At 34.6% G+C, this 12,941-nt stretch overlaps 1 protein-coding gene across 6 annotated transcripts in view; it reads right to left on the bottom strand.

The window, feature by feature from the left end:
• The window catches only part of SGCG (sarcoglycan gamma), a 136,530-nt gene that overhangs the window by 57,171 nt on the left and 66,418 nt on the right, over positions 1-12,941 (bottom strand). For 3 of the 6 annotated variants that reach the window (XM_035326329.1, XM_035326341.1, XM_035326349.1), the window contains one exon: positions 8,056-8,250. In XM_035326329.1, coding sequence (XP_035182220.1) covers positions 8,056-8,250 — 195 coding nt within the window. Of the gene's footprint in view, positions 1-8,055; positions 8,254-12,941 lie in introns of all 6 variants that reach the window. The other 3 variants (XM_035326326.1, XM_035326320.1, XM_035326335.1) reach the window with 1 other exon arrangement.

Here is a 12,941-nt window from a genome sequence, read left to right on the forward strand (position 1 = left end):
GTTAATGATGAAATTCATGGAAAGGCAGTACAGATTCATTAGTGTATGTCTTTGCAGTGAAGGAGACCTCTTGCCATGAAAGAGTGTTCTTTACTGTACACTTTTATTGCTGCTAGTCTGGTTTTAAATGTTCCAAATGATTGGTCACCCACAATTTAATATGGTATGCTATTGCACAGCCTTGTAAGTCAGAAAATGTTACTTGATTTCCAGTTAAAAATTTCCTTTCTTAATGCATCATATTCCTAGTTTCGTATTTTTCAAATTTCCTTAAAATAATCTTCTCCTTCCTAATTGTCTGAACTTACCAAGTGACTAAATAGTTGTTTAGAGAATTTTTTAAATATATAACAAGTTAATTTATTTCTAAATGCATAAAATATTCATAGACCTAGACTGGTATCAGCTAACTAATGAACAGATATATCTATTGTTTAGTAAAATTATATAAAGTTACCTCTTCAACATTTTCTCATGCAATTAAATTTAAATAGATTGACATTTCATTATGGAAAACTTCAAAAAGTAATTAAAAAAATCAAATTTAGTACTTCATCTATATTGATCATTAATTGCACATAGGAACCCCGCAAAATTAGCGAAGTGGTATATCAGATGAAAAAAGTTTTTGGGTACAGATATATAGGTAGAGTAGTCAATAATTTTAAGTGAGACAAAAGAAGAAAATACTTGTGAATGGTATTTGGAAAACACTGTATTTGTTAGGACAAGTGCTACAGCTGGACAGTTTATTCCAGTCCTTGAAATAAGTGTGCATAAAAGAGAAACTGGAAGACCAATCTCTAATCAAAAAGTACAGAGACCTTCCCAATTCTCATTGCCTATGTTTGTATGTCCAGGTGAAATGCAGATATGAGAGCATGTTAAAATTTGCCCTGTCCTTAGGAAGAACCATGGTTAAAATATGCATTGATGGACTGCACATCATGTGCTTGGCCTCCATATACCAAGTTACTTACAGTCATAATAAGGTGATCCACAGATTGTTCTAAGGCTTAGTATTTGGGCCTGACTTTCCACTTGTTAGTGACTCAGACACAGGTAAGGTTTAACGTGCAGGAGAGCATGAGACTGGGTGCACATTCAAGTCATGTTTAACTGACAATGCAGCTAAAGTAATAAAGACCTTTCTGCCTCTCTTACTTGCACTGAGCTTGAAATTTTGTAGCAGAGAAAAACCTGTGCTACATGCCAAACTCCAGTCTGGATAAAGGCAACCAGTTATCCTGGGGAGCACATTTGTTTCATGACTGCCTGTCCTTATCAACCTGAAATACAGTACGGTTCTCTTGACCTTTCTTATTCCATGAAACTGATAGCTGGGCATCTGTGAAAACCCAAGGAACCATGTGTTTCTCCATCAGTTGCTAAAAAAAAGTCAGAAATACTCTTTGGCACACAATTGTTCTGGACATTATGATAAAGCAACATCACGTGAATGGTAACATAATTGAATTAATGTGGGGTTTCTGAAAGACACATCCTATTGCATCAGAAATGGTAACCATCTGATCAGGTGCATTTTTCACACCAGAGTTTGAGAGTGCTATTATGACAATCTAAGAAATTCAATAGTGATCTAAAGGTTTTGGTCCAAGTCTTCACTGATTATAGTGTAGACACAATGGTTCAGTATGAAGGGTGAAGTTCTGGATACCAATTCTGTATGTGACAGCAGAGTAGGAAAGCTGAAGATGGTTGTATTCAGGAGAAAATGTGAAGTCAGTCTCATGATCCTAAGGAATATAAAGGTATGGGAAAAGTAAAAATGTGAAAGGAAAAAAAAATTGTCAGAAATCATTACTCTGCCACTATGCAAGCAAAAATTATAGTTGTTAAATTGTATCAGTTACATAACAAATGGAGAAGCCAAATTCCTCTTGTTAATGCCTCCTGCTAAGCAGCTAATCTTTGTAAAGCTTTCTGATGCTACAAATGTATAAAGCATTGTTATTCAGATGAGCTCAACACTGTCCAACTTTCCCAAGTTGTTTTCCAGTCATGCAGCCTTCTAGAGCTGTGTTAGTATGGAATTGGTATGTTGGGCAATTATTATGGGGGATATTTAAATAATTTAAGAATGAAATTCCAAAATACAGATTCTCAAAAGTCCTGCTCACTTGTCCAACAGATCTAGAAATATTAATATGAACACAATCAAAATCCCATATGTAACTATCTTATGAGTAAAGTCTACAGGGATAAAGCGTGGCAATGTATTGATGTCCTTTTACATAAGAACAAGTAGTTGCAGGACTTAACTGGGATGTTGCACTCCCAGATTAAAATTCCTCCGTTCCCTGGAAAAATCTGTTTTCATATCTTCTTCCATCGATCCATGCTCTATTCAACATATTATAATACATTTGCTGTTGTGAATGTTATAAACTCTTTTTCTAGTTTGTTCTACTTCATATAAATACATTAAATAGTAATTGGAAGAGAAGCTACAACAGAAGCCTCTGTCTCCAAGATAAGTGCCATAATCATCTGACAGTTAAATCAAGTGTTATCTCTAGCCCAACAAAAATTAAATTATTCCATATAAATTAAAAGTTTAAATTAGAAAGACTGACAGATGCCTGATTTTGTAGGCTATACCACAGTAAGGAATTGGAAAAGAACAATGAGAGTAAAGAATATTCTTTTATTCAATATATTCAGTATTTTCCTAGCTAAGTATTTTAGGATCTGATAGTATCTACAAGGATGAACTTTAATCTCATATGACAGCATCTAGTCCATTAAGTGATGGCCTTAAAATTAAAACTTTGTAAGCTGAGTCAGTGGATCATTTTAAAATTGCACAATCATTTTTATCAATTACAAAACAGCAAAGTAAAAGAGGAAACTAATATATATTTTTCCTGTGAAGCATTTATTTTCTGTTTCTCAGGAGCATAAGAAATATTAAAGTGAGTTTTTTTGCATAAAATCACTAGTATAATACAACTAAAAGAAAAAAAAAAAAACAACAACATGGTATTCTCTCTTGGCAACATTGGGTGGGCAAGCACAAGTTAAAACTTCTAAAAAACAAGTTATACTGCCTTTTGTCAATATCAGTCTTCTACTTCGGGGCTCAAAACAGGAGGCAGTATTGTATGTGTCCTCTAATGAGTGCTGAGTAAAGGGGGGATAATCATTTCCCTCAGTATCTGGCTCTGCCCCTGCTCACCCAGGATCCGTTGGCTTTGTTGCTGCCTGGAAACCCCAAGGGAGGCAGATCTACATGTGCAGGCCATCTTCCAAGCCTGACCACCCAGGCAATTTTTTAACCCATCTGGTCGCCCATCATGTGGGCAACTAGGATGCAATAATATAGTGGAAGAATGTTGAAAGCCTTGCTAAAATCAAGGTAAATGACATACAGCACCCTCCCCTAATCTATAAATCCGGACATTTTATCAGAAATGTAATCACATTGGTCAGTCATCATTCACCTTTACTAAATCTATGCTGACTGTTCTCAGTTACCCTATTCTCCGTCATGGGCCTTCAAATGTTTTCCAAGAGGACTCGCTCTATCATTTTCACAGGAACTGAAGTGATTTGAGCAGCTTGTAATTCCCTATTTTTTATTAATTAATTAATTAATCAATTAATTAAAATAAATAAAATAAATAAATAAATAAATTTTTATTAATTAATTAATATTAATTTTTTGTTTTTTGTTTTTTTGTTTTTTGGTTGTTTTGAGGGGGGGTGAGGTGGGTAGATGAGCAACACTTACCTTCTTCCAGTTATTCGGGATCTCTGCAGTCTCCATAAAATTTCAAACATGACTTTGTAAGGGCATCAGACAGTTCTCTCTGCACCCATGGACACAGACTAGCTGGTCCCATAGGGTTATGTAGGCTGAGTTCTTTCAAGTAATCTCTGATTCTGCCCTCATGCACTGCTAGTAGTTCTCCTTTCACTAAGCAGAGGCCTAGGAGAACTTGTTGGTGAAGACTGAGGCAAAGAAAATAATGAGCACCTCAGCTTTGTCTGTGTCTGCTCTTATTAACTTACCTGTCCCATTTGGTAGTGGACACACATTTTCCTTGTTCAGCCTTCTACTGCTAATGCAGCAGAACAAGCTCTTGATGTTCCCTGAAAGTCTCAACTAAATCTGAGCTTTGGCTTTGCTGACACATGAAGCCTGATACATTTCCTTGCCCAGGCAATGTTTCTAAATTTCTTCTTGGAAGCCTGTCCCTGCTTCCAGCTATTCTATATTGCTTTTTGTATTAGAGCTCCATCACAAGTACCCTGTCTACCTAAGCCAGACTACTTAATCTTCCTGAGTTTCAGGATAGATCATTCCTGCATTTGGAGGATATTGTCCTTAAACATCACTAAGTTTTCCTGAGTAACTTCACCCTTCAGATCTGCCTCCCTTGGGATTCTATCTCCCACATGGAATAAACCAAGTCTGCACTGCTGAAGTCCAGGGTCTGTACTCTGCTACTCTCCTTCCTCACTCCCTTCAAGATCCTGAATTCCACTATTTCATAAATACTGCCATTGATTACCACACCTCCCTAGAACAACCTTGTTCATGAGTAGCAGATCCTGCTGTGTGTTGCCTTTAGTTGGCCCACCCAGTACCTATAATCAGCTGTTATTCCAGACACCATCACAAATCTTGACTGCTTCTATCCTGCCATATTTGTCCTTTCAGCAGCTGTCAGGGATGTTAAAGGCCCCCTTTTCAGAACTATCAGACCCCTCAGAATCACTCACATCTTCTGGTCCTGTTGCAACTCCAAATTCCTTAGGATTCTTAGTTTTTAAACTCTTAGGACTATCAGTCCCCTTTAGTTCTCAGAAAGCCTCAATACATAAAAAATGGAATCTGGAATTTCCGTTTCATGCACAATTTTGATATGTTATGTCCATGGGAAAACACCACCAACACCACCACTAAAACAGCAACAACATGCAGTTTTTTCCACCTTTCTAATGCAGTTCATGCAGTTCCAGTTTCTAAATTGTTCTATTTCACCTTATTCACCAAGCTCAAGGCATAATTACTTAATCCTGTCTTCTCTAAAACAGATGAATATAAAGAATTCATAGCTTACTTCCCTCATCCCCCTAAATAACTTGAGACCCTATTCCCCCAAACTTTGTGAGAGAAAATGAAAAAAAGAATGAGCCATATCTGATACTCGTAAATCAATCTGCACAACTTGCAGATACTCATATACCATGGAATTGGGGCACTATGAGAAAAGGAATACATTCTATGTTCAGGTTGTTCCCTTTTAGCCTAGTTTTTATGAAATGAAATGAAGTTCTGTTCAGTGTTTGTTTCATGCTTGTTTAATTCTGAAGGCCTCTCAAACAATGGAGTTCAAAAAAGTCTCTGTCTTTCATCATCCTTCCAAATTTCTACAAGAAGATTAAAATCTATTCATCTTGCAGCATGTCTGTGTCTGATTCGTGTTCTCCTTTATCAGCTTAGCTTGTTTGCTAGTATTTATCACACTGTCTGTTTTCGGGGGGGAGGGGGAGGGGGTGTGTGTTGAGACAGGAGATGTATCCATGAATTAATTCTACGCCAAAGTCTGTTGAAACTCTGTTCAGAGTTCCATTATTATTTTTATCTGTATCTATTAATGGACATAACATATGATGTTTGTATTTTCTAAGGTATATAAGAAAAATACCTTTTTAAATACTCCTATTTTTTTTTTTCCTAAATATGCTTATCAACCTAAGAAAGAATAATACAGCTTGTTTCTTACATTATTTTACAGAGAAACAGTTGTTAAAATTTTGTTAGGTATTAATCTGATATTTTAACAGAGATGGCATTTAAATGTATTTTTTAAAGCTAGGATGAAATACTTCTTTAAGTATTTGTTAAAAACAAAATATATATTGTAATTAAGCATAATAAGTAGTATAATGTCTACATAGTTTACCTGGAATACATAATAAATATAAAAAGTATCATCACAGCTATCAGACTAGTATTTGCCAAATAACTGATGAATGCACAGGCTATTTCACAATTACTTTTAACCTTTTCCCAATAATGAGAATGTTTAATTGGGTAAGTATTGGGTATATATTAATCAACTGATTTCCTAGATGGCAAATACCATTCGTGGTTAGAACTCAAGAATGATAAAAAACAATTTCTGAAAATATTCTGTTACATCTCTTTTTCTAACAGTTAACCAAAAATTGGAGGCATAAAAGCTCATTTCCATCAGGAAAAGCATTTGAACATAGCATTGGTGACTTCTATGACTGTTACCTTCACTCTTTACAAACTGTATTTCCTTAGACACAGGAAAGGACTGTGATGCTTCGATTATACTTCCAGACTTGAACAAGCAGTATACTGCTACTATACTGTATACTCTTACTATATCCTATACTCTTTCTTGGACTTTTCTTAGAGGCTAACAGCACTTCTCTGGATGTTATTTCTGGTATCATTTGAGTTCCTTCTGATCTTGACAAGATACTAAAACAATTTTTCATTTCTTAATGGTGTTGCACGTACTTTTGTGACATACACCTGTATTTTGCCCAACTATTATTCTTGTTTTAGAACTGAGTTTGGTAGTTCCCTAGAATTAACCCCTACAAAGGACAGCATTGCAGTTAAGTCACTACTTCACTGTGAGGGTATGTCAGGAATAAAGATTTTTTAACAGAGAGTTAAGAAAATCCTTATAGCCATGGCATGCGCAGTCCATCCATCAGAAGAGTATAAGCCTGCCCTACTTGAGCTGTTATTAAACCACTCTTGTTGCCATAGCATAAGGATGTTGTGCTTCAGCGGTTTGACCCATTTGGTGCCTTCTTCACAGACAACTAGTTGGAGACAGTGGTTCCTGAAAGTAGAGTTTCTGATACTAATCTGTTAGTATCTCTGATGTTAGAGAAGAAATTTCATACAGAGAAACCAAGCCAACAGAAAACAAATTTGAAAACTGCTTAAATATATAAATCTCAACCACAGGGAAAACTATTTTAACAATTATTCATATTCCTTGTGATTCATGATATGCAGACACTAAGTGCTCATCTTTCGTGTGAACTGCATAACAGAAAAATTATATGTGATCTAAGATGTTCCACACTGTACTCTCTATGGCAGTAACACTGCTGAAAAGAATTTCTGTGGGGGAAGAAATTTGATGGAAATTCAGGCAGCAGTATGTATTAGTAAGTAGCGCTTAAAATTTTCCTTATAGTAAGAGAACACAAAGTATAGAAATGCTTCTGTGAAGATATAATGCCCTTCATTTAGTGACAGAGGTGTAACAATGACAGATAATGGGAATTTCAGTATAACACTTTCTTCAATAGCGGGGCAGAGCTGTAGGAATTAACTATTATTGTTTTTCTTGTAACTAGTTTACTCTTTTCATCTCTGCATCACAACTGCTTGTTAGGGACAAATTAGCTCTTTGATATTCACTGATGCATTTTATTGCATTCTGACTAAAGCTACATCTTGCAGACTTCTGTAAGTTACCCCTTAATCTACTACACAAAAAATTGCATTATAAATATTAAAACATATGGAAGTGGAAAATTATTACATTTTTTCCTGAATAATACATCTGTTTAGCCTCAGGCATGAAGTAATAATAATAACCTCTGAGCTTTAATTAATTGGTCAAATAAATTGTTAAATTTTAGATGCTGATAAACAGGAGAAGGAAACTAAGAAAAAAATAGCACCAGAGAGCAATCTTTTAACACTAGTCAATTCTAGTGTATGAGAGAAAATGATAGCAAATGTTTATAAAATATAAACTAAACAGACTACGATACATCCTCTTCACAGCAGTTAGAATCCACTTCAATAAAAGGTATCAACAACCTCAATATTTTGAAAATTAATGCTAATACAGAAATTGCAGATCAATGGATATCTTCAAAGATAAAACATATATGTCAACTGAAGTACAAATTACAATTGAGAAGAAACAGAAAAGCTGATGTACATATGAGATAAAGGAAATGGTGAAACAGGAAAAAAGAATATGTAAAGAATGGAAAATTAAAAAGGATACTTACTGGAGAAAACCACATCACTTTAAGAATCCAAATTGTCAAAGAAAAATTCACAACTAGGATGATTAGCAGCAGAAGAACAAACAGGTAGAGGCAACGCTTTCTCCAGCCATAAATTCCAATTTTGTAGACGTATTCATTCTTTGGCCTCTCTAGGCTAGTGCCTGGTGTTGTTGTAGTGTATTGTTCACGTACCATCTGCTGTGTAAAGACAGAAAAAAGAGACTGCTTAGTTATTTGAGTTAAATTAAGTATATGTATATAAAAAAACGAAGGAAAATATGAATACATAGCTGTAATAGCAAGTTATTAGAAACTAGAAACTGTTACAAAGTTTTAGCTGGAAAATATTTTCATCTGTTCTCATTCAAATTACAGTTACATCTTATTTTTGGGCACAATGTAATATATGTTCAATATGTGAAATGTATTAACTATTTTTAGGAGGCTCAAAGTTATTCTATATAGAATGGTAACAGTATTCTCCCATTTTTCATAATATTCTGACTCTCCGTTCACAAAATATTTAATAGGATTATATCTGCAGCTCACAGAACAAAATTATTGGACTGTAAAAATACTGTTAGATGTGGTAGAAGTGCCTTACAAGTTTAAAACACTTCTACGTATTCTTTCCTCAATTCAGTAAAAAAAATGCAGATTTTTTGTGTTGCAAAACTTCACTGTGTAACACTGGAATGACAAAATATGTTAAGCTTCAGAATCTGTATGAAAAGAAATAAAACAGTTCTTAATAATGTAAAAGAAATAATGATTTCTTAATTTATTAGATGTTCACAAAGACATATTAGCAGTGAAAACAGTATATACTTTTACTTAGTTTATACAACTTTAAATTACAGGTCTTAAAGAAGCAGTTTTTGAATTTAAAGATATCCTACCAGACAACACTTCCTTAAACCATAAAGATATCCACTAATTTCCACCTTTACAGCACAGAGATAACCAACAATTCAAAAACTTCAATAAAGCTTACATTTCAGACATGAGAATAAAACCTCGGCAGCTGAAGCTGCTTATCAAGAACAGCAGTGGGTAACATCTGTCCCATTTCCACTGCTATAAAATGAAAAAACAAACAATCATGGATGTCTAAATGAAAATAGGGACTGTAAGTTCAGGTATTTCCTGTGAGCCAAGTATATTCACATGCATCTGACATCCAAAAATGGGTCAGCTTTACTACAGTGTAAAGTTCCCAGATGAGAGTGCCTTCAGACAGGTTCCACACGAAGTCTACTCTCAGTTCTGAACTTATTCCTGGGAATTAGATCACTGTGCTCTGCACACACAATTTTCAAAATGTGATTAAATTGCATCCTTGCCCAGCTGCTGAATTGATCTATGTCATTAAAGAAGTTTAATGTTCTAGTCCTCTGTTCTAGTCTTCTGTAGAGCCATCCTGTGTCTGTAACAAGCTTGTGGCTCTCAGTACTGACTCTCATATTTAGAAATACATTATCTTTTGCTTCTATAGCTTCCTATCAAGCTATAAGCCAGATAACACGAGTTTACAACTAAACATAAGTTTATGCAATCTTTGTAAACATGCTTTATTCATCTTATTTCTGCATTTTCATTCAAAAATCTTTCAAAGTTATAATTCAATATTAAAAATGAGACTTGATCATCAGCAGTTCATAATGTAACTGTGCTATGGCCATTATGGTACAATATTCTCATCAATTTGTTGCTGCTATCAGTCACAGTTGCTCATGATACTGTGCAGAAAAATGCTTACTTCTGCAGAAAATATTGAAAATAGTATAATGATCAGTGGAGAATCACAGATTCTGAAATAACTGCTTAACATTACTGCAGTACATTGTAGACTTACAGGATGGTACTTAATATTTACCACGTGAACTACATTTGCTTAAAACTACCAGATTATATTATTCTGTGCATTATTCAAGCATCTAGTACTGATTATAGGATCCTGTTCATATATGAGTTCCTTCTATTTTTTTTTTTTTTGCTGTTGTCCCACTGATCATTGTATAACAAATCATGTTGCTGACATTGAAGGAGCTTTCTATGTTAAGTTTACTTTACCATGCTCTGCCAAGTAAGACAAATGGGGAAATTTATACATATGACAGACTACATAAAATACTTAGAAAAAACTTTATCCTTACTTTCATGCAGTTCTCTCCTAAAAACTGTAACTTAGAGGACAGGATGCATTTAACTGTAATCTGGTGACATGTATTTGGAGAAATAAGCGGCACAGTTTTAGCTCAGATTATAGTACCCTGCAACAGTCCTATTATAATATCCTAACATATATATAATGTAAATATCCTAACACAGGATATATCCCTATATATAATAGGAAATATCCCTATATGTAATATAAATATCCTAACACAGGGGATCCTCTGAGTTGCTTATTGTTTCCTTTAGTACACATATGTGGTAAATGCAGGTATAACAAGAAAAAAGACAGATGACAGCTACAGAAATTTCTGTAGTAATATAAGCCCCCTTCACAAGACAGACTGCTTATTTTTTGAGGAGAAAACAAACAAACAAACAAACAAACAAACAAACTGCTTTTAAGGATACTTTACGGGCTAGTTCGACGGCTGTGGGAAAATGGATCATTCTTTAGAAACTGCACAATCTCATGAAGTTAGCTGAACTTTCAACAACAAATCTTTAGGTGTGACACTTTTCCTTGTGTTGCTGTCTGCTACATCCTCAAGATAAATTTCTCAGTAAAAACACAATTTGATAAAGAATAAATGAATTCTTGGGTCTTCACATTCTTACACCAGTCTCACCACAGTGGTCTTTGAGGTTGAGATTCATCTCACCATGTTAGATATTATTATCAACTTGAACTCCTTTTAGGATCAATGGAGATAAATTCACCCCGGCTGGGAATTATTTATCTAACTTATTTTAGATGTGTATTTCAGACTTCCAACGAACTGCACCTAAAACATGGTTAACTTTTCTCCATAAAAAGAGAAATAAAGAGAGCCTGGAATGACTTATTTATTTATACGTACACACCTACATACTTCAGATGTAAGTATTTGGTCAAATTAATCCCAAACGAAATGATTTCCATAAGCATATAATTTAACAAGAAGATAGGATTCCTTCAATTCTTGTCTTCTTCTGTTCCGTTTTTACCTTATTGTAAAATGTTTATTGTGTGTGTGTGTGTGTGGGGGGGTTATACATAATGTATTATGTACTGCTGTTTAATGAGGCAAGGTTAAAATCCATTATGCATTTCACCAAAAACTATGAATTTTGTGATTGCTTTCAGCCCTTCAGAAATTCCACAGGGGACTTCTCCCAGTGCAGCTTTGTTCCCTCCACACATTATTTTTCTCTGACAGAAAACAGTTCCGTTGTTCCTGTGCATTAGTACTGCTAAAAATTGCTTTGGCCCCAGCAAATGGGTAATGCTGGCCTAGACAACTGCCTGCTTTGAAAAATATACAACTTTTCTAGTTAATCTAATATTTCATTATTTCTAAAAGAATTTGTACCAAGCAATTGAAACTGAAATCCTTTAGGAATTAATACCGTTGAATTTTTTTTATTATTATTTTTTTAAGAATAAACAGATTTGGGCTTTTGTGATGACTGATGATATTACCAATTTATACATTCCGGAGCTGAAATTACATAGGAGAATAAACTTAGACCTGCATGGAGGAATCAGAGAGAAATTCTTTTATAGCTTAGTGCTGTTTTACAAAGCTGGGCTGAAAGGAAAAGCCTTAGACAAGGAAATATTATAGTTGGTTGGTGAAATCTGACAAAATCGAGACTCTTAGAAGGTAAACAATAGATATTTAGTACTATGATGAAGAATATGATTTTTAAATGGAATAACCATGAAATTGAACACTGGTTGTGCAGGAGTACACTGAACAGACACCTAGAAAGAAGTGATAACTTAGACACTGGGGTGTACACAAGTCAGTTGGAGAACCAAGCAGTTTAAAAAATGAACAATGACTTTGTTAACTATTATCTTTTATATTCTTCTACAAGAAAGCAGCACGTTGTGATGAACTACAGAGTAAGAGTGGTCTTGGCAACCTATATCACTGATAAAATGGTAATTCAGTTTAAAAATGAAAATTCTGACATAATTCAAATGGGCGATGAAAGTATGAATTATTTGGATCATGTCAGATGACATTAGAATAATGTCAATCTTCTGTTTAATGGTAAGTGGAATTTCTTGGTGTTCCTACACAAGGGCCCACCTGAACAGAAGTTAAATAGGATTACAGTCAAATACTCGCGTACTCCTTATGGATTTTGTATATGCAGAAATAATTCATGGGATCTAGCTCTACAGTGGTTGCTATTTGAAAGTATTTTCCAATACTTTAATTTGTTTTAATGGGATCCATTTTTATGTGATTACTTCTTATCCATTTGCTGATTTAAAACAGATACTGAATGGTAATTAGCTGCCAAAAGATTTGTCATAGATTTGAAATGATAGATATAACATGCTGATTACCTGGACATTGCTGATATTTTGACCATGTGAGATTTTCTCATGTTTTCAGAGGTTACTTAAAAGTGCTGCATGTAATGCACAAAATTCATGCCTGCAGGAGTACGTGTATGAACTGCAGATGAAATATCTGTATATTCTTTACACTGTGCTACTAAAAGTGCCCTCTGAAAATGTGTAGCCATGAAAGAACATTTCCTTGGACCTATTCCACACATTTTTTCAAGCAAGACTTGGAAACTGACCTCTGTGATTTACATGATTCAGAGGTCTGGGATTTTTTTGTATTAATCCCTAGATATTGAAAGCCTGTCCATCACTATTGCTGCCATTGGTTTCAGTTTAGTTTGGACCTCAAGTTCAAAAAAAT

This window comes from Oxyura jamaicensis, chromosome 1, assembly GCF_011077185.1.
Source record: "Oxyura jamaicensis isolate SHBP4307 breed ruddy duck chromosome 1, BPBGC_Ojam_1.0, whole genome shotgun sequence".
Lineage (NCBI taxonomy): Eukaryota > Metazoa > Chordata > Aves > Anseriformes > Anatidae > Oxyura > Oxyura jamaicensis.